This window comes from Octopus sinensis, linkage group LG18 (assembly GCF_006345805.1).
Source record: "Octopus sinensis linkage group LG18, ASM634580v1, whole genome shotgun sequence".
Taxonomy (NCBI): Eukaryota; Metazoa; Mollusca; class Cephalopoda; order Octopoda; family Octopodidae; genus Octopus; species Octopus sinensis.
Window position 1 is genome coordinate 296,644 of NC_043014.1, and position 23,587 is coordinate 320,230.

The 23,587-nt window shown below is 40.1% G+C and overlaps 1 protein-coding gene across 2 annotated transcripts in view; it reads right to left on the reverse strand.

Moving 5' to 3' along the window:
- LOC115221562 (signal recognition particle receptor subunit alpha) overlaps positions 1–23,587 on the reverse strand; it is a 40,602-nt gene that overhangs the window by 16,793 nt on the left and 222 nt on the right. Inside the window, exons 2-4 of one of the 2 annotated variants that reach the window (XM_036510610.1) lie at positions 17,307–17,496; positions 14,746–14,829; positions 13,315–13,508 (exon numbers count right to left, since the gene is read on the reverse strand). In XM_036510610.1, the coding sequence (XP_036366503.1) occupies positions 13,315–13,508; positions 14,746–14,829; positions 17,307–17,321 (293 nt within the window). In that variant the 5' untranslated portion in view covers positions 17,322–17,496. The remainder of the gene's footprint in view (positions 1–13,314; positions 13,509–14,745; positions 14,830–17,306; positions 17,497–23,587) is intronic. The other variant, XM_029791764.2, reaches the window with a different exon arrangement.

The following is a 23,587-nucleotide window of genomic DNA, read 5'->3' on the forward strand; positions in this document are numbered from 1 at the left end:
TTCATTATTAATCTATATAAGAGCGAAACCAAAAACTGTACATTAGCCACATAACATTGGAACCTGTACTTGTTGTATATCTAAAATTCTCTTTGTCTTCCCATTTGTTCGCAATGCATTCTCCAACGGCTCAACCAAATCAAATCAGATTTTACATGGTAATAGTATCAGACCCCATCAGTGTCAACATGTCATTTTTCTTTCCATTTGGATTAAAACAATACAAAAGTGGCACTGATTCGGTAAAACAAGTCAAACATGAGAGAATAACATCTATATTGTAATGTGACATAGGATTGTTTCACTTTTAATTCTAATTACATCCTAATGTGAGCAACATTACACATCGGCTTCTTTCTGTCTTTACAGGAACGGTGTGTCAGTGTGTGTTGACTGACAGAACAGACAGCTGAAGGGGAAACCCTTGACAAAAGACAATGAGGTGGCAGGCCCAAGGGATAGAAAAATACACATTTACCATTCAATTCTCAGTTAATAATTATCACAGCAACTGCAAATTTACCGTTAAATTAGCAATCCATACATGTGCTTCTATTTGGTTCATTTATTCTGCATACAAAAATAAAGACATATTACATACATACAACTGCTTACACGAAAAGAGATTTCTGTATAATTTCTTCTGTGTTCATAATTTTTGGTTTACAATATTGATAGAACTACCCCACCAAAGAAAAGACGTAATCTCTCCAGAAACAAGTACAAAGCAAGGAGGATTTTAGAAGACCAAAGGCAAGAGAGAGAGACGGTGAAACATTCTCAAGATCAGCAAAGGGATGCTGCAGCACATCAAAGGGGGTCTCAAGAGAGAAGCGAGATGAGACTTTCCCAAGATCAGCAAAGGGATGCTGCAGCACATCAAAGGGGGTCTCAAGAGAGAAGCGAGATGAGACTTTCCCAAGATCAGCAAAGGGATGCTGCAGCACATCAAAGGGGGTCTCAGAGAGAAGCGAGATGAGACTTTCCCAAGATCAGCAAAGGGATGCTGCAGCACATCAAAGGGGGTCTCAGAGAGAGAAGCGAGAGGAGACTTTCCCAAGATCAGCAAAGGGATGCTGCAGCACATCAAAGGGGGTCTCAAGAGAGAAGCGAGATGAGACTTTCCCAAGATCAGCAAAGGGATGCTGCAGCACATCAAAGGGGGTCTCAAGAGAGAAGCGAGATGAGACTTTCCCAAGATCAGCAAAGGGATGCTGCAGCACATCAAATGGGGTCTCAAGAGAGAAGCGAGAGAGACTTTCCCAAGATCAGCAAAGGGATGCTGCAGCACATCAAAGGGGGTCTCAAGAGAGAAGCGAGAGAGATGAGACTTTCCCAAGATCAGCAAAGGGATGCTGCAGCACATCAAAGGGGGTCTCAAGAGAGAAGCGAGAGAGAGGAGACTTTCCCAAGATCAGCAAAGGGATGCTGCAGCACATCAAAGGGGGTCTCAAGAGAGAAGCGAGATGAGACTTTCCCAAGATCAGCAAAGGGATGCTGCAGCACATCAAAGGGGGTCTCAAGAGAGAAGCGAGAGGAGACTTTCCCAAGATCAGCAAAGGGATGCTGCAGCACATCAAAGGGGGTCTCAAGAGAGAAGCGAGAGGAGACTTTCCCAAGATCAGCAAAGGGATGCTGCAGCACATCAAAGGGGGTCTCAAGAGAGAAGCGAGAGGAGACTTCCCCAAGATCAGCAAAGGGATGCTGCAGCACATCAAAGGGGGTCTCAAGAGAGAAGCGAGATGAGACTTTCCCAAGATCAGCAAAGGGATGCTGCAGCACATCAAAGGGGGTCTCAAGAGAGAAGCGAGATGAGACTTCCCAAGATCAGCAAGGGATGCTGCAGCACATCAAAGGGGGTCTCAAGAGAGAAGCGAGATGAGACTTTCCCAAGATCAGCAAAGGGATGCTGCAGCACATCAAAGGGGGTCTCAAGAGAGAAGCGAGATGAGACTTTCCCAAGATCAGCAAAGGGATGCTGCAGCACATCAAAGGGGTCTCAAGAGAGAAGCGAGATGAGACTTTCCCAAGATCAGCAAAGGGATGCTGCAGCACATCAAAGGGGGTCTCAAGAGAGAAGCGAGATGAGACTTCCCCAAGATCAGCAAAGGGATGCTGCAGCACTTAATCCAGAATCATTAAACCAACTTTGTTTTAATGATTAGACAAGGGTCCAACAGAACAGCTCTCAGAAACACACTACGTACAAATTCGTTCTTCACAACTCCTGGAGCAGCTTCCAGATATAATCCATCCCATTCTTATAAAAAAGATAATCTTGTCCAAATTGTTGTGTATAAACTCAAATTGTCATTTCTGCAAAGCTTTAAAATTTCCAAAGGAAACTAACGGGATGTGCTGCTCAGGTGGGCAGGTAACATTGTCAGCACTACCAACTCTTTCTCAACCACTTATGGATCTTCTGGAAGGTACTTCCATCCAGTCAAAGGATTTTCTGAAGAATATCAGACAATACAACTCTGCATTCCAAATGACATCGTTTGGTTCATCTAAGGAGATAGTTGACCATGGATTTACACCGACGTTCAAAGTTCAAGGGCAAGATCACCTCATTGGTTCTCCGTTACGCACAAATGAACAACCACAGTTCCTGCAAATTTACTTTATGAATGATGTTGGACAACAAACCTGAGGGAGGTGTCCAAACTGCAGGCGATGGGTCAAGTTAGACGCAGCACCGACTGCTGCAAAGGAGGAGTATATCCACTGACAACATATCAGTGCATTCAAATATCACATGCCCACCCCACCTCCAATTTTCCAGGATTGGTTAGGGCTTGGAATACACCAAACAGACAAATCACAAGTCGCTTAGTCGAATTGGCCATCGTTTAATCCACAATGTTTTTTCATCAATGTTGCACTTTCCCGTATCACCTCTTTCAACATAACTGTAGTTTATTATATATATATGTATCAAATGAAAAACAGGAAACAAAGGATGTTGCGGTACATATGTTTCAGGCTTTATAGAATAACTTATTCTTACATCGACATAACAGATAGTTCAAAAGCCTTCTGCAGCCGCGTGCAATTGCTACACCAAAGACTTGTATCACATTATAAAAGGTTTGAGAAAAAACATTTGGAATTGTTTACCATTATAAACAATACCAAAAATATATTTGTGTTCTGAGTTCTACTTTCCTGTTTCCATCAGCATGCACACACACACACATACATACATATATATATAAATTCAACAATAGCTAATTTGACACACCCACTGAATCAATATCGTGTTACTATAAACTATTCTCAGTCATGTACACAAATGAACACCACAACAGGACTTCCTAGAGTAATTCACTTTGCTAATTAATGGATTCCTCACACTCTACCATTAAATCCTGCACTGCTGCTCTTGCCAGTTACCAAACTAAACCACTGTTTGCTGGGATGTGTTTGAGGTACCATCAGAGTCAGAAAAGTTCTCCCCTCATTGATGTTAGAGACTGGAATGCTTTCATCATTTGGCACAACACACCACCGCAGGCATATACTAAACATCGCAGAGATTTATGGAACACAGCCTTTAGCATCTAAACCCCATTGGGATATACTAAGCACAAACTTTATCATCCAATTTTATATCAATGCTAACCTGGCTAAAACTAATGCCATTTCCATTATCATTGCTGACAACTCTAAGAAGCAAAGTATATCCAATTGTAAAATAATTGCCATTAGTCTATGCAAATGTTTCAATTTGCACAACTATCAACAAAAGTACACAAGAAAAAAATTAATTTCACAAAGTGGACTTGTTTGTGACCAAATGACCAGTCATTCAGTTCTTAAAAACAGCATACAAGTGTAACATTGCACTACAGATCTCAGTAACACTTTACTCCTTGATAGACATATGTGTACTTGAAAAAGTACACATCATTAATACAGATATGATACGGAGACCAAAATTATCTCAAAATCTTCTCCACAGCAGAGCCATGACCACCACGTCCTTACCAATATGACCACCACAATAATTATAGAAATAATGAGGAAAAATACATTTCATATTTAATCAAGAAAAACTATGATCAACGTATGGAAGGGGACATGGGTTAAGTGATGTGTTTAAGGTAGCATCAGAGTCAGAAAAGTTGAAACCCTCATTCGTATTAGAGACTAGAAGAAGACTTCATCATTTGATACAACACATCAGCAGGAGATTAGCGAATTAAAGCCCGACAATTCAAAGCTAGAAAACATTGAACTTGTTACACTGAGAAACCCAATGTCTCCATAACAAAGCACAATTTACAAAACAAAAGCAAAGGGGACACATTTTATATCATAAAAAGTTGCACACAAATAACATCCACTCCATCACTGCAATTCGGAAACCAAAACGGCTATCTTGGGAGAAGGGGTTGTAGGTCGGTCGAGCTTACATAAATACCATTTTTATTAAGTAAAATATTTTTACAGGAGGGAAAAAATTAAAAGTAGAAATTATTGAGGAAAAAACCCCCAAATTAGACGTCCAAATAGAGACGCAAATCATCTCAAAAATCTTCTCCCCACAGCAAACAGGCAATTTACCTCCAAATCTTGGCCCCCAAATATGAACAGCCTCACAAATATGTAAAGCAAATAGCTGAGCCTGGTGAACCACGAATAAACCGGTTCTATTCTGATTCGATTATCTTACAACTCCACCCAGGTCCATTGACAACCGATGATAGCCTTTGCAGCTGATTAGGTTCACTGGTCAAGTAGCGAAGAAGCACCAGTTACCTCCCTTACGTCACGCCTGATTTCTTTTCTCTCTTGACCCTTTTTCCTAACCCTTTTTGGCTACAGAAAAGGGAAGACGGGTGTTGTGTCTGACAGTGTCCTTCTTATTGACTCATATTTCACCGTGGAATAAGAAATGTCCATTTTCCTTAATCAGACCAGCAAGAACCAAACATACAAAAATAGATGTAGACATTTGAAAAACAGTTTTACTAATGGCAGTGCTCCAGCATGGCCGCAATCAAATGACTGAAACAAGTAAAAGAGTTATGTTGTGAAGCTGGGAGTAAACAAATTTGATTTTATCTAGATTAGATGACAAAATGGAAGCGGCTTAGTTTGAACCTGTAATTGCCAGGCCAATAACCCAGATGTTTAACCCCTCCTCCACTAGTGCGGTTTGGCAACCAATCTATGTCTTTAAGGTACCATCAGAGTCAGAAAAGTTGAAACCCTCATTGACATTAGAGACTATAAAAAGACTTCATCATTTGGTACAGTAATTTGGGAGGTAAGAAGACTATAATTCATATCAACAGTTTGTTTTCTGTGTGAAATACTTTTTAGAAATGGACCCTAGTGGTGCAAAAGCAAACAGAATAAACTCTACCGCTTTTGGAAAACAATCAGTTTTGCACTCCATGATACGTGTAGCCACTAAGGTGACATGTGGATGGTGGGGTGCAACCAATTTTATTGTAGGAAATAGGGAATATGCCATTCCATATCTATGCATACATACCTTTAAATTTTCCTTATTTGCTTGTATATTCATTATTAATCTATATAAGAGCGAAACCAAAAACTGTACATTAGCCACATAACATTGGAACCTGTACTTGTTGTATATCTAAAATTCTCTTTGTCTTCCCATTTGTTCGCAATGCATTCTCCAACGGCTCAACCAAATCAAATCAGATTTTACATGGTAATAGTATCAGACCCCATCAGTGTCAACATGTCATTTTTCTTTCCATTTGGATTAAAACAATACAAAAGTGGCACTGATTCGGTAAAACAAGTCAAACATGAGAGAATAACATCTATATTGTAATGTGACATAGGATTGTTTCACTTTTAATTCTAATTACATCCTAATGTGAGCAACATTACACATCGGCTTCTTTCTGTCTTTACAGGAACGGTGTGTCAGTGTGTGTTGACTGACAGAACAGACAGCTGAAGGGGAAACCCTTGACAAAAGACAATGAGGTGGCAGGCCCAAGGGATAGAAAAATACACATTTACCATTCAATTCTCAGTTAATAATTATCACAGCAACTGCAAATTTACCGTTAAATTAGCAATCCATACATGTGCTTCTATTTGGTTCATTTATTCTGCATACAAAAATAAAGACATATTACATACATACAACTGCTTACACGAAAAGAGATTTCTGTATAATTTCTTCTGTGTTCATAATTTTTGGTTTACAATATTGATAGAACTACCCCACCAAAGAAAAGACGTAATCTCTCCAGAAACAAGTACAAAGCAAGGAGGATTTTAGAAGACCAAAGGCAAGAGAGAAAGACGGTGAAACATTCTCAAGATCAGCAAAGGGATGCTGCAGCACATCAAAGGGGGTCTCAAGAGAGAAGTGAGATGAGACTTTCCCAAGATCAGCAAAGGGATGCTGCAGCACATCAAAGGGGGTCTCAAGAGAGAAGCGAGATGAGACTTTCCCAAGATCAGCAAAGGGATGCTGCAGCACATCAAAGGGGGTCTCAAGAGAGAAGCGAGATGAGACTTTCCCAAGATCAGCAAGGGATGCTGCAGCACATCAAAGGGGGTCTCAAGAGAGAAGCGAGAGGAGACTTTCCCAAGATCAGCAAAGGGATGCTGCAGCACATCAAAGGGGGTCTCAAGAGAGAAGCGAGAGGAGACTTCCCCAAGATCAGCAAAGGGATGCTGCAGCACATCAAAGGGGGTCTCAGAGAGAAGCGAGATGAGACTTTCCCAAGATCAGCAAAGGGATGCTGCAGCACATCAAAGGGGGTCTCAAGAGAGAAGCGAGATGAGACTTCCCCAAGATCAGCAAAGGGATGCTGCAGCACATCAAAGGGGGTCTCAAGAGAGAAGCGAGATGAGACTTTCCCAAGATCAGCAAAGGGATGCTGCAGCACATCAAAGGGGGTCTCAAGAGAGAAGCGAGATGAGACTTTCCCAAGATCAGCAAAGGGATGCTGCAGCACATCAAAGGGGGTCTCAAGAGAGAGCGAGATGAGACTTTCCCAAGATCAGCAAAGGGATGCTGCAGCACATCAAAGGGGGTCTCAAGAGAGAAGCGAGATGAGACTTTCCCAAGATCAGCAAAGGGATGCTGCAGCACATCAAAGGGGGTCTCAAGAGAGAAGCGAGATGAGACTTTCCCAAGATCAGCAAAGGGATGCTGCAGCACATCAAAGGGGGTCTCAAGAGAGAAGCGAGATGAGACTTCCCCAAGATCAGCAAAGGGATGCTGCAGCACATCAAAGGGGGTCTCAAGAGAGAAGCGAGAGGAGACTTTCCCAAGATCAGCAAAGGGATGCTGCAGCACATCAAAGGGGGTCTCAAGAGAGAAGCGAGATGAGACTTTCCCAAGATCAGCAAAGGGATGCTGCAGCACATCAAAGGGGGTCTCAAGAGAGAAGCGAGATGAGACTTTCCCAAGATCAGCAAAGGGATGCTGCAGCACATCAAAGGGGGTCTCAAGAGAGAAGCGAGATGAGACTTCCCCAAGATCAGCAAAGGGATGCTGCAGCACATCAAAGGGGGTCTCAAGAGAAGCGAGATGAGACTTTCCAAGATCAGCAAAGGGATGCTGCAGCACATCAAAGGGGGTCTCAAGAGAGAAGCGAGATGAGACTTCCCAAGATCAGCAAAGGGATGCTGCAGCACATCAAAGGGGGTCTCAAGAGAGAAGCGAGAGGAGACTTTCCCAAGATCAGCAAAGGGATGCTGCAGCACATCAAAGGGGGTCTCAAGAGAGAAGCGAGATGAGACTTTCCAAGATCAGCAAAGGGATGCTGCAGCACATCAAAGGGGTCTCAAGAGAGAAGCGAGATGAGACTTTCCCAAGATCAGCAAAGGGATGCTGCAGCACATCAAAGGGGGTCTCAAGAGAGAAGCGAGATGAGACTTCCCCAAGATCAGCAAAGGGATGCTGCAGCACATCAAAGGGGGTCTCAAGAGAGAAGCGAGATGAGACTTTCCCAAGATCAGCAAAGGATGCTGCAGCACATCAAAGGGGGTCTCAAGAGAGAAGCGAGATGAGACTTCCCAAGATCAGCAAAGGGATGCTGCAGCACATCAAAGGGGGTCTCAAGAGAGAAGCGAGATGAGACTTCCCCAAGATCAGCAAAGGGATGCTGCAGCACATCAAAGGGGGTCTCAAGAGAGAAGCGAGATGAGACTTTCCCAAGATCAGCAAAGGGATGCTGCAGCACATCAAAGGGGGTCTCAAGAGAGAAGCGAGATGAGACTTTCCCAGATCAGCAAAGGGATGCTGCAGCACATCAAAGGGGGTCTCAAGAGAGAAGCGAGATGAGACTTCCCCAAGATCAGCAAAGGGATGCTGCAGCACATCAAAGGGGGTCTCAAGAGAGAAGCGAGATGAGACTTTCCCAAGATCAGCAAAGGGATGCTGCAGCACATCAAAGGGGGTCTCAAGAGAGAAGCGAGATGAGACTTCCCCAAGATCAGCAAAGGGATGCTGCAGCACATCAAAGGGGGTCTCAAGAGAGAAGCGAGATGAGACTTCCCCAAGATCAGCAAAGGGATGCTGCAGCACATCAAAGGGGGTCTCAAGAGAGAAGCGAGATGAGACTTTCCCAAGATCAGCAAAGGGATGCTGCAGCACATCAAAGGGGTCTCAAGAGAGAAGCGAGATGAGACTTCCCCAAGATCAGCAAAGGGATGCTGCAGCACATCAAAGGGGGTCTCAAGAGAGAAGCGAGATGAGACTTCCCCAAGATCAGCAAAGGGATGCTGCAGCACTTAATCCAGAATCATTAAAACAACTTTGTTTTAATGATTAGACAAGGGTCCAACAGAACAGCTCTCAGAAACACACTACGTACAAATTCGTTCTTCACAACTCCTGGAGCAGCTTCCAGATATAATCCATCCCATTCTTATAAAAAAGATAATCTTGTCCAAATTGTTGTGTATAAACTCAAATTGTCATTTCTGCAAAGCTTTAAAATTTCCAAAGGAAACTAACGGGATGTGCTGCTCAGGTGGGCAGGTAACATTGTCAGCACTACCAACTCTTTCTCAACCACTTATGGATCTTCTGGAAGGTACTTCCATCCAGTCAAAGGATTTTCTGAAGAATATCAGACAATACAACTCTGCATTCCAAATGACATCGTTTGGTTCATCTAAGGAGATAGTTGACCATGGATTTACACCGACGTTCAAAGTTCAAGGGCAAGATCACCTCATTGGTTCTCCGTTACGCACAAATGAACAACCACAGTTCCTGCAAATTTACTTTATGAATGATGTTGGACAACAAACCTGAAGGAGGTGTCCAAACTGCAGGCGATGGGACATGTTAGACGCAGCACCGACTGCTGCAAAGGAGGAGTATATCCACTGACAACATATCAGTGCATTCAAAAATCACATGCCCACCCCACCTCCAATTTTCCAGGATTGGTTAGGGCTTGGAATACACCAAACAGACAAATCACAAGTCGCTTAGTCGAATTGGCCCATCGTTTAATCCACAAATGTTTTTTCATCAATGTTGCACTTTCCCGTATCACCTCTTTCAACATACCTGTAGTTTATTATATATATATGTATCAAATGAAAAACAGGAAACAAAGGATGTTGCGGTACATATGTTTCAGGCTTTATAGAATAACTTATTCTTACATCGACATAACAGATAGTTCAAAAGCCTTCTGCAGCCGCGTGCAATTGCTACACCAAAGACTTGTATCACATTATAAAAGGTTTGAGAAAAAACATTTGGAATTGTTTACCATTATAAACAATACCAAAAATATATTTGTGTTCTGAGTTCTACTTTCCTGTTTCCATCAGCATGCACACACACACACACACACACACATACATATATATATATATATATATATATAAATTCAACATTAGCTAATTTGACACACCCACTGAATCAATATCGTGTTACTATAAACTATTCTCAGTCATGTACACAAATGAACACCACAACAGGGTTCCTAGAGTAATTCACTTTGCTAATTAATTGGATTCCTCACACTCTACCATTAAATGCCTGCACTGCTGCTCTTGCCAGTTACCAAACTAAACCATTGTTTGCTGGGATGTGTTTGAGGTACCATCAGAGTCAGAAAAGTTTCTCCCTCATTGATGTTAGAGACTGGAATGCTTTCATCATTTGGCACAACACACCACCGCAGGCATATACGAAACATCGCAGAGATTTATGGAACACAGCCTTTAGCATCTAAACCCCATTGGGATATACTAAGCACAAACTTTATCATCCAATTTTATATCAATGCTAACCTGGCTAAAACTAATGCCATTTCCATTATCATTGCTGACAACTCTAAGAACCAAAGTATATCCAATTGTAAAATAATTGCCATTAGTCTATGCAAATGTTTCAATTTGCACAACCATTAACAAAAGTACACAAGAAAAAAATTAATTTCACAAAGTGGACTTGTTTGTGACCAAATGACCAGTCATTCAGTTCTTAAAAACAGTATACAAGTGTAACATTGCACTACAGATCTCAGTAACACTTTACTCCTTGATAGACATATGTGTACTTGAAAAAGTACACATCATTAATACAGATATGATACGGAGACCAAAATTATCTCAAAATCTTCTCCACAGCAGAGCCATGACCACCACGTCCTTACCAATATGACCACCACAATAATTATAGAAATAATGAGGAAAAATACATTTCATATTTAATCAAGAAAAACTATGATCAATGTATGGAAGGGGACATGGGTTAAGTGATGTGTTTAAGGTAGCATCAGAGTCAGAAAAGTTGAAACCCTCATTGGTATTAGAGACTAGATGAAGACTTCATCATTTGATACAACACATCAGCAGGAGATTAGCGAATTAAAGCCCGACAATTCAAAGCTAGAAAACATTGAACTTGTTACACTGAGAAACCCAATGTCTCCATAACAAAGCACAATTTACAAAACAAAAGCAAAGGGGACACATTTTATATCATAAAAAGTTGTACACAAACAACATCCACTCCATCACTGCAATTCGGAAACCAAAATGGCTATCTTGGGAGAAGGGGTTGTAGGTCGGTCGAGCTTACATAAATACCATTTTTATTAAGTAAAATATTTTTACAGGAGGGAAAAAATTAAAAGTAGAAATTATTGAGGAAAAAACCCCCAAATTAGACGTCCAAATAGAGACACAAATTATCTCAAAAATCTTCTCCCCACAGCAAACAGGCAATTTACCTCCAAATATCAACAGCCTCACAAATATGTAAAGCAAATAGCTGAGCCTGGTGAACCACGAATAAACCGGTTCTATTCTGATTCGATTATCTTACAACTCCACCCAGGTCCATTGACAACCGATGATAGCCTTTGCAGCCGATTAGGTTCACTGGTCAAGTAGCGAAGAAGCACCAGTTACCTCCCTTACATCACGCCTGATTTCTTTTCTCTCTTGACCCTTTTTCCTAACCCTTTTTTGCTACAGAAAAGGGAAGACGGTGTTGTGTCTGACAGAGTCCTTCTTATTGACTCATATTTCACCGTGGAATAAGAAATGTCCATTTTCCTTAATCAGACCAGCAAGAACCAAACATACAAAAATAGATGTAGACATTTGAAAAACAGTTTTACTAATGGCAGTGCTCCAGCATGGCCGCAGTCAAATGACTGAAACAAGTAAAAGAGTTATGTTGTGAAGCTGGGAGTAAACAAATTTGATTTTATCTAGATTAGATGACAAAATGGAAGTGGCTTAGTTTGAACCTGTAATTGCCAGGCCAATAACCCAGATGTTTAACCCCTGCACTATTGTGGTTCGGCAACCAATCTATGTCTTTAAGGTACCATCAGAGTCAGAAAAGTTGAAACCCTCATTGACATTAGAGACTACAAAAAGACTTCATCATTTGGTACAGTAATTTGGTAGGCTTTGCATCAGTCAGCTGGTCTTCCTCTAATACAGTAATTCTCTTGGTGATAATAAATTGATGGTCGTATTAATAGGCAATCTATTCACTAATTACTGCTTACACCCTCACAATTTATTTGACGATTTCTTGGTTCAATTTTATGTCCGTTTTGTCATGCTAATATGGATTACACAAACATATTACTGAGGCTTCAGTCTTACAGGCAGATACTCTCTGTAGTGTCAAGCGTTGCCTGTTCTTCATATAAGTTATCTTTTATTCCATAAGTCTTCAAAGGCGCAAGGCCAAAAGACAATTTAGTGACAGGGGAAATAGAATCATGACTTGTGACTCAGCAATTTGCAGAGAAGCACAGACACACACACAGAGTAACCAACATGTGTGTGTGTGTGTGTGTGTGTGTGTGTGTAGTATTATCATGGTTCAACATCCAGTTCTCCATACTTGCATGGGCCAGACAGAATTTGTTGAGACAGAATTTCTACAAATGGATGTTCTTCCTGTCACTAACCCTCAACTGTCTCTAAGTAAGGTAACATTTTGTAAAGGCCAGACATGATTTAACTGAAGACTGGAAACAAAGAACACCACTGGATGACAGTAACATTCATTTCACACCTGATAAGCTTTTTTTCAGTTTCCATCAATCGAATCCACTCACAGGACCTTTGTCAGCCTGGGGCTTGAGTAGAAGATTCTTGCCCAAGGTGTCCTGCATTGGAACTGAACCAGACACTATGTGGTCGAGAAACAAACTACTTCACTATACAGCCATGCCTGTGTCTATAAACAAAAACCTTAAACAAGTTACTCTATTTATAATTCCACTCTGTATTTAGTCATACAAATGCTACTTTTGCTTCTCCACACAGAGTTAGACTGTTGCCCTGAAGAGTTCTAATAAAACAGGAATATGTCCAGAGTTATCACTACACTGCCAAACACCAGGCTCAGTCCTTACTATACTTCATATTAATTTCAATTAAAATTGTGGGGTTATCTCCTCTCGTCCAAATTTCCTACTAAGAATGTTGTTTTAATTAAAATCCCTTGACTTAAATACATCCACAATGCTCTTGTCCAATTTACATCTCTAAGCATCCATGTCATGACCACCACTTCTGACCAGTCATTCTATGAGTAAATTACACCAAATTCCTGTCCTTCCCATCCTCTGCACCACTTCTCTTCATTACACATGTTGTCTCCAGTCTACTTTGGACCCTATCTACTCTCTCATCTCTCACACTGACTACTAAACATTTCTTTTGAAATTCTCTTCTTTCCTGAGTCTAAATATGATCTTTTCACACAAAGGTTTACAAACATAAATATGATGAGTGATTTGAACTCACAACCTTTAATTCTCCAGATTTCACCATAACAATAACCAAAATATTTTACCCTACCTCGGCTTCTGGGCTTGCAAAATGCTTTCATCCACCGTTTCCTTGAGTAGAAGATTGAAATCTTCTCGAAAATCAAAATTTCGAGATATATTTCCCCGTTGAAGGTCATCTTTATATTTATTCCGAAACTCCACTTGGATGGCAGTCAGAAACTTGTCGACATAGGACAGTTGTAATATCTTTTGATACGCTACCTGGGTAAGAGACAGAAAGGGACAGATGTAAACAGTGTCACAACAAAGACATACGAGAGATGTAGGCAGTATAACAGTGTGTTGCAGTAGACATACAACAGATGTATGTAATCTGTACCTCACAAGACCTATACAACATATATAGTTAATACCTCAAAGTAATCTCAATTTTAAGTCGTTACAAGCAGTTACCAAGTTTTTCCTGAAAAGTCAAGTTCTGTTAAAACCACACTGTTCTCTCAGCTCAGCAATTCTGCGGAAACCAAAGCTAAATCCAAGCTTTGCAGATTATTCGCATTTTAGGATTAATTTAGCATTTAAACTGGCCATATCAAACTCAAATATTCTACTTGCTTTACATTGAAACTGGCCAGGCCCAGCCTCTCAAACTTTAGACGGAACCACTTTGGGAAATTTTGCGGAAACTGTAGGCCATAAAGAACAAAATAGAATGAATAATAAAAAACCTTCATGTGGTCACTTGACCTGCTAGAAACAACAGCCAAATATCCATCAAACCATATCTTAACATTTTAAAAATGAAAGGACTTTGGAATTACACAGTGCTTCAAAAACACTGGTTTGTTCTATAAGAACTGTCCTGGAGCTAAATAACAACCACCACCAACTGAAAATCTAAAGAGTAGATGATAAATACTTCAGTACAACTGAAGTACATTTGTTGGATGTCGATCAGATGGGAAGAGAGATTTGGCCAACAGCATTAGCCATGGTTGAGTGGTTGAAGAAGTTCACTGCACAAACACAAGATCTCCAAGTACAATGCTATAACACAGCACTTTGAGCAAATGTGTTTTACCTTTGCCTCAGCTCACCCCAAACCATGGGAGAGTGGAAACTGTGTGGAAGCCCACCCTATGGATGGTGTCCATTAATTCAAAGATGCAACCATGTCATACACTGTTATACTGATTCTGTCTGAGAAATACTTAACCACAGCTCAAACAACTGAATTCTCATCATTAAAAACCAATCAAAGTATAATTAATTTGTAAAACTGACTGAAAAAACATGAAATTTTTGTTGAGATTTTTTGTAATTTGTTGAATATTTTTATAAGGGCTCCCAAAACCCACCCGACCATACTGGATGAGATTAGGAGAAAGAGAAAGAGCTAAGTCAGAGAGAATGGTTTGTAGATATTGCAGAATTGAAGGGAGGAACGTCAGCCTAGAAATGTTGAAAGAGAAAGAAGTATGGGAAGTTGAAGACTTACCACGAATACCAGTTCGTATTCATTGTCCAAGCGATACTTTAAGGTCAGAGATTCGTGAGTGTAGGAACTACTGCCACTTCTCTCCTGAATAACAAAAAACAGGCATTTCACAAAAATTGATAAGGACACAAAAGAAAAAGAAAACCTAATTAAACAACTGAGATGTGGTGGTCTTCATGACTATACTCTGGACTGTTAACTCATGCATTTACAATATTTAGCTCTAAATTAAAGTTTCAACCATCGATCCTCACCAATAATGATTAGAGATCAAACCAATCGTAACGTATTGATTTCAAATTTTAGCACAAGGCCAGCAATTTCAAGGGAAGGGCTAAGCTCAATACATGAACTCCAACGTTCAACTGGTCCTTATTTTATCAATCTCCAAAGGATGAAAGGCAAAGTCAAAGTTGGTGGAATTTGAACTTTGAATATAAAGAGAGGACAAAATGCCACAAGACATTTTACCTGGCACACTAACAATTCTTGCCTGCCTAATTGTAAAATAGAAAATTATTATCATTATTTATTATATTTATCTTCCACACTGGCTGGAGTTAAACGATTTGACAATATCTGATGAGCTGAACGCCTGCCTTGAGCTCCTGTATCTGCTTTGATAGGATTTCTTTGGCTGAATGTCCTTCCTTATGCTAACCACTTTATAGAATGCACAGAGTGGTGCCAGCACCAGTGAAATTACCAAGTGAATTGCAAGAAGAAAAAAAATATCCGTGTTGAATTAAAGGAATGAAAATTCAAGTCTTGGGATTATATATAAAACAAAAAGATAAATAAATGATGGTGATGCACAAGTCCAGCAAGTGACTGGCTCTGAGGAAGTTTATTGAACCTGAAGTAAGAACATTGTGAAACAGTCATTCTAAACATTTAGCAAATCACTATTTACATTCACTCTTAGCATTCAAACCAACCAGATCTAACCTCTCACACCTACCCTACAATGTCATTCTCAAAATAAACAATGTCACAGCATCCAAACCTTGAAGCTATAAGATAATCCAGGATTAATTGAAAGCAATGTGAATAAATAAGGATTACGTTTGAGAGAGGAATCTGAATGCTGAAGGGTTAAATCTCATTTCACGAGATGTCAACACATCAATTGCAGAGCAGCTGTTGTAGTGTGTCAGTGTGTCAGGGACCAGGTCCCATTTGTGAGACAGAAGTCTTGAAACCTCATCAAAGTGAATTGAACAGTTTTGTTACCTTATTTCTCTTGAAACCCGTTGCCTTTGTTTCAATTAATTTATGAAAATGATGAAGTTTAATAAAAATAACTTTGTTTCTATTAAAGCTGGTGTTTGCAATATAAGTATGAGACTAAGATGGACAGCTTTAATTTAGATCAATTTAAAATATAAAGTCTGTATTAGTGACGGAGGGAATGAACGTGAGTGGCTTGGTGTCAAAATAGTTACAAACTTTGTGTTACTGAATGGTTCTTTGACAATGTAATAGCAAAAATGAATCATTAACGATAATTGAAAACAAAAATGACTGACTCCAGTGTTTTGTGAGAAAATGAGAAAAATTGTGTTTAATTAATGTGGGAAATGATTGATTAGTGGAATTGAAATGATTAAGACACCATCTGTTTCCATTGAATAGAAATAATGATCAAGTATCCTCTGTTTCATGATAATAATAAATCCTTGTATGTTGGATATAACGAACATGTGGTGGGGAGGGGAGAAAGTATATACCTGATGCACCCCTAATACACGAGACTCAATGGTCCATATGAAAGGCTCCCAATGAACTGCTACCAACTAAAACTGCTGATCGCTCACAGTTCTTTGTTTTATAACAAGTCAGTCCACCTTCAGTCACTTGCGGGGCGGTCGGAACCCTTCCACAACAACAACAACAATAATAATAATCCTTTCTACTTTAGGCACAAGGCTTGAAATTTGGGGGTACGGGACTAGTTGATTACACTGGCCCCAGTGTTTCATTGGTGCTCAATTTATCAACCCCGAAAGGATGAAAGGCAAAGCTGACCTCGTCAGAATTTGAGCTCAGAACATAGAGACAGGCAACATACTGCTCAGCATTTCATCCAGCATAAAACGATCCTACCAGCCTTAATAATAATAATAATAATAAAAAGAGATTTGCTTTACATTCAGAGAAAGTTTATTTGACTTTAAAAGGATCACAGATGTTAATATGATCCTCTTCTTGCCAACAATTAACTACAGTTTATATTCACAAGATTATGCTTCATTCAATTTGATCTCCAGTCATCAACAGGTGTTTATTTCATCGATCTATGCATGGTCTCACAGCAGAACCTTTATTTCTAAACTATAAAAGCAGCAGTGTTCTTATTCTCAGATGCAGCACTGGGACTATATACACATCAAGGAATAATGTAGTTGATGATGATCAAAAATCAAACTAATAATATTGAGAAACGGATTTTAATTAGTGATCACTCTCATATAATTATCATCTTTGTAAAGTTGTGGAGGCAAAACACACTAAACAGACATTATGACATTTTTATGAGAAACATTACAAACAGACCTTACCAATTGTATGATCATCAGAGATAATGCAATTAAAGGTATGAAGACAGGGAGAGCCCTTGGTCCATCAGGAGTCACTGCTGAGGTGCTTAAAATATCTGGTAGAGTTGGTTATGGTCACCCAAATAGTAAATCAGGTTATTCAGGAAGGTGTAATCCCCATTGACTGGTGTAGCAGCATTATAGTCAGCTGCTACAAGACAGAAGAAATTACAGGTGTCAAACTGCTGGACCGGATGATGAAAGTTACTGAGAGAGTTACGCCCCAGTTAATTGGGAAAAGAATTAGGCAAGATGAAATGCAGTTTGGCTTTCAGCCAGGGAGAAGCACGAGTGATGTTATTTTCATAGTCAGGCAACTGTAAGAAAAGTACATAGCTAGGAATAAATCATTGTACTTGGTATTTAGGGATCTGGAGAAAGCCCTTGACAGAGTACCTTACCCTGTGATATGGTGGTTGCTGAGGAAGTAAGGGTTAAACGAATAGCTTGTGAAAGTTGTACAGGCCATGTATAAGGTGCTGTTAGTAAGGTATGGGTTAGCCATGGGCACAGTAACGAATTTAGTGCATAGGTAGGCACTCATCAAGGCTTGAACCTCAGCACCCTCCCAGGAATATAAGACTGGAAACCCATGGAAAGATCTTGCTCTCATAGCAGAATCTGTAATAGAACTAGAAAAGAAATTCCATGTGTGGAAGCAAAACCTGGAATGAAAGGGCCTTAAAGATAATTTAGCAAAGACAAAGGTCCTACTAAGCAAGAAATCAGACAGAACCCTACCCTCTTCAGGTAAATGGCCATGCTCAATATGTAGGAAAGGTGTAGGCAGGATTTCCATTTGGTGTATTGAGTGCAAGCTATGGACACACAAGAGGTACAATGGAAAAGTAGGAAGATTAATAGAGAAAGTAGTGTTTGTTTGTCGAAGATGTATAGGAACCATAAAATCTACGAACACATGGGAAACTGATTTCCTCAAATGCCCTGGAGGAACTCTAGAAGTGATAGGTAATTTCTGTTACCTAGGTAACTAAATTAGTAGTGGATGAGGATGTACCAAAAGTTCAATTTCTAGAATAAGAATAGGATGGAGAAAATTCAGAGAGCTTTTACCTGTTGGCAACCAAAGGTCTCTCTCACTGAGTGTAAGGAAGATTGTCTGATGCAGGTATACAAACAGCAATGCTACATGGTAGTGAGATGTGGGCCCAGAATGCAGAGGAAGTGTGAAAACTAGAGAGGAATGAAGTGGGTAAGCTCCACAGGATGAGCAGTGTCAGTGTACATGTGTAACGGAGCACTAATGTATTGAGAGAAAAGTTTGGCATAAGAAGAATTAGATGTCGTTGACAAGAGAGAGGATTGCACTAGTTTGGTCATGTGATGCCTAGGAATGAGGAGAATTGCATAAAGAATTGCTGATCACAAAAAGTGGTTGGAACTTGAGGAAGAGGAAGACCAAAGAAGAGAGGAGACAAAGTACTGAAGGCCAACCTTAAGACAAAGGACTAGGGACCAAGAGATATCACTCAGTCCAAGCCTCACCTCTTCTGTCCCCTCAAGGGAATGTCCTGATATAGCTCCATCATTATCTCTCTCACTATCGCTTCTAATTCCCTCTCCTATTTTCCAACTGGGGTATCTATGTATCTTCTCTACAACAAGACATGTCCCTGCCACATCTTCAATCTCTCAACTGACACCACCTTCAATACTATTTTCCATTCCACCCTTCTCAGTTGAAGGGGTTTTTGTCTTCCAAGCTACTTGGTGACCCTATAGGTGCTGGTGCCAAATAAAAAGTACCCAGTACATTGTGAAGTGGTTGGTGTTAGGAAGGGTATCCAACTGTAGAAGCAGAGCCAAAACAGGCAATGGAACCTGGTGCAGCACTTGGCCTGGCCAGTTCCTGTCGGACCACATGGTTCCAGATTCAGGTCCTCTCTGTGGAATCTTGAGTGTCTTTTAGTAGAGCCTTGGGAGTAGATTTGGTTGAACTGAAAGACCAGTGTGTATATGTGTGTGTGCATGTATGTATATATATATATAGACATGTGTGAGATGTGTTCCCCCCCACCACCACCACCACTGCTTGGCAACCTCCTCAACAGCAAGACATCTGTTTCTGCACCTCCTCCCCCTCCCCTCTCAAAGACATGAGGAACTGTTCCAAAGCTCTGCCATTATCTTCAGACAGGAGACCAAGTGTGAATGCTTTCTGATAAAGTAGACCACAGTAAAGATGCGCAATGATCCAGTACTGGCAACGACAGATGTGATGAGGCTGATCTCAAAGGGAAGACATTTTTTTTAAATTTGCCAGATTCAAGTCAGCTCTCGGGTGGCAACTCCTCAGTGTTAGTCAACTAGTGATGACCTTGATCTCGGTTAAAGTCTTCATGAAGTCAGCTTATCATTACACTGACTGTACTAATCTAATACTTCACTACATCGTTATTTTTAAACTGTTCTGATAAGGATGTTTCTATGTAGTTGGTTAACCTGCTAGAAAAAGCAGTCAGATCTCAACATCCTGCTGTCTTAAAAACAATGACTGGGTGTCATCCTCGATACAACATACCTGGACATTATTGGACTGTCACAAAGGTTGTCATGCGATTAAATAACAACAAAGGGGAGAGATTTTACAGTAAGACAATTATCACCATTATCATTGTTTTAACGTCCATTTTTTCCCATGCCTGCATGGGTCAGAGAAGATACGCTGATATTTTCTGCAGCCAAATGCTCCTTTACAGAGTATGCTGAGTGCTTTTACATGGCACCACACAGACACTTTTACATGATTCCAAACAGACGCATTTAAATGGCGCCACATGGGCGCTTTTATGTGGCACTACCATGAGTGCTTTTGACATGATAGGTCAATCCTCATCACCAGAGGGACCAGTTTTAACACTTCTACTGCAGAGAATAGGTCTTCATGATTACAGCAAGGCTCAGGGTATCTTAGTCCTTTGTCCTCTCGCTTGAAAGGTTCGGCATCCTGAGGTTGTTCTTCAGCATTTCATCCCATGTCTTCCACTTCCACAAGTTCCATTCATTTTGAAATAATGGCACTTCTTTATGAAACTGTCAGCATCCATCCACATCACATGACCAAACCAGCACAGTCTCTTATACACAACAAATTCCTCTTAGGCCTAACTTCTCTCTCAGTACACTAGCACTCTACTGAACATGCACACACAAATTACACATCCAGAGGAGCATACTGGCCTCATCCCTTTCTAATTTTTGTATGACCTCTACATTCAGGGCCCACATCTCACTACCATGTAGAATTGCTGTCTGTAGACATGTATCATACACTCTTCCTTTTACTCGGAGAGAGAAACCTTTTGTAGCCAACAGCAGTAACAGTTCTCTAAATTTCTTCCATCCTATTCTAGCTATCAAACTCTCCATGCATCCTCCCCAACTACTAATTTGGTTCCCTCGGTAGCAGAAATTATCTACTACCTCTACTGATCTACCAGAGCATTTAAGAGAATCAATTTTCCAAATCTCTATAGTTTTTATGGATCCTGTGCATCTTCCACGAACGCTACCTTCTCTGATAATCTTCCTGTTAATCCACTGGACCTCTTGTGTGTGCATAGCTTACAGTGTACACTGTATGGAGTTTCTGCCTACACCTTTCCTACAAATCAAACAGTGTCACCTACCTGAAATAGGTAGGGTCTTGTTAATTTTTTGCTTACTAGAACTTTAGTCTTTGCTAAGTTAACCTTAAGACCCTTAGATTCCAGGTTTTGCTTCCACAGCTGGAATTTCTGTTCTAGCTCTGATATGGAGTCTGCTGTGAGGGCAAGATCATCAGTGTATTGTAGTTCCCAGTCTTGAATTCCTCTGCTATGGCCGAGGGAATAATGACAAAAAGGCGGAGATGAAGGACTGAGCATTGACAAACCCCTACCTAAACACACTGTATTCGTAGTTAACTCTCACCTTACTGACAGCGTTTTTGTACATGGCCTGGACAGCTTTCACCAGCCACTGCTCCTACCCCTAGTCTCCTCAGGGCCCACCACATCACACAGTAGGGTACTCTATCAAAGGCTTTCTCTAGATCAACAAATGCCAAGTATAATGTTTTATTCTTAGCCAAGTACTTCTCTTGCAGTTGCCTGACTATGAAAATAGCATTGGTAACGCTTCTTCCCTGGATGAAGTCAAACTGCATTTCGTCTAGCCTAATTCTGCTCCTAATTGATTAGGCTGTAACTCACTCTGTAATTTTTATCACCGGGTCCAGGAGTTTGATGCCTCTGTAATTTCTTCTATCTAAAGCATTACCCTTACCCTTGAGCAGCTAACAATAATGCTGCTACACCAATCACTGGGTATTACACCTTCCTGAAAGACCTGGTTAACTATGCAGGTGACTAGCCTGTACCCTACCTTACCAAGCTTCCTCAACCTCCTTTTCCATATTGGTTTGCATCTCTAGACCTTTCTGGCCCTAAGTCTGAAGTCACTAACCATATATATATATATATTATACGCACACACACACAGGGTATAAATAATGGTCATTATATATTTTTCATTTATTAGAGTAAATTTGGCTGTTAATTTCATTTCCCAATCATGTGATTTCAGGCTTAGTTCCACTATATGATAGCTTGAGCAAGTGTCTTCTATTATAATTCCCAGGCCAACGAGGGCTTTGAGAATGGATTTGAGAGATAGAAATTGAAAGAATCTTTTCGTAAATATTTGTGTGCTTATGTTACCTTGTCTGACAGTTGCAAGTGAGCATCGCAGTTGTGTTGTTTGTATCGAATCCTCCTCCATCATAACAAGGGGCAATATTCCCTTACATGGAAACGATTAAGGGCTGGCGATAGAAAGAGCATCCAGCAGTTTAAAATCTGCCTCAATGAAATTCCATCTGACCCTTGGAAACACAGACGTTAAAACGACAATTATATATATATATTAGGTGCTTGTGATTCAGTCGAGAGTACTACAGCACATTTTGGGGTAAATTTGGCCTGATGCCAAGGGAGAAATCATTGCTAAAATATTTTTCTAGAATTGATATATTCAACATTTTCAATAAATGAGATTAGACACGAAGCATATGTTTTTTTTCCCAGCCTGACTATTTCGGTTGGTAGCGACAAGTTCTGCTGGTTTAGTGACACCAACGTGGAAGAACAGCTGAGAGGCAGAGAGACGGACCTACAAATCACTTTTTACGCATTATTATAAGTAACTGAATGACACATTGGTTTTTACACTACTAAATTAACAAATGTCGAAATAAAAGATATTGGAAAGCATTCGGATGGTCAATCTTTAAATTCATTCACAATCTGGGTACTTTTAGGGTTAGTAAACATCAAAGACTTTAAGAATTACACCCGACATCACATAGCTTCAAGACCTGTTGTTTCACTCCAGGTCTGTCCCAACCAAAAGCTTTCTGTTCGTAACAATTTGGGGATATATAAAATAATATTATGTAATATCGTTTTATTTATTGATTATTATTTTTTTAAGAGAAGTTGGGATGTGATTTCAGGAGGATTTAGCTGCTATTTTTAAGATAAAAAGCAACCACCTTGGAATTAGCAGATTTAACAACGTGACTATATTTCGGAATTGAAGAGGTGCTCTTAAATGGCCACCACCAACGACAGCAATCTTCGTGGAGGCGGAGGGGGGAGCAACGGACACAACGTAGAAAACCATATGTTGACACCAATGACTTTTAATTAATGAAATTAAATCATAAAAGTAGACCCCAGCACCCAGTCAAACTGACCTAATTGGGATACAGAATGAAAATCGACTATATATATATATACATTCATATACATACATACATTCATATATATACATACATTCATATATATACATACATTCATATACATATATATATATATATACATACATTCATAGACATATACATATATACACATACATTCATATATATATATATACATACATACACACACATATATATATACATACATATAATATATACATACACACATACATGCATGAGAAAGTTCGTATATACGTATATATCAACACACGTGTACGCGTGCGTATATTGACAAGTAGAATGAAATACATATATATATACATGTGTGTATATATATATATGTGTGAGGTGTGTTCTCGCTGCCCGCGTGTCGCCGCCTCGGTGCCCTGTCGTCGTCGTGGTCGTCGTCTGTGGAACGTCGAGACGTGTCTGAAACGGGACAGAATCAGAAAAGAAATCCTGGAAAGGAATGAAGAGAGAA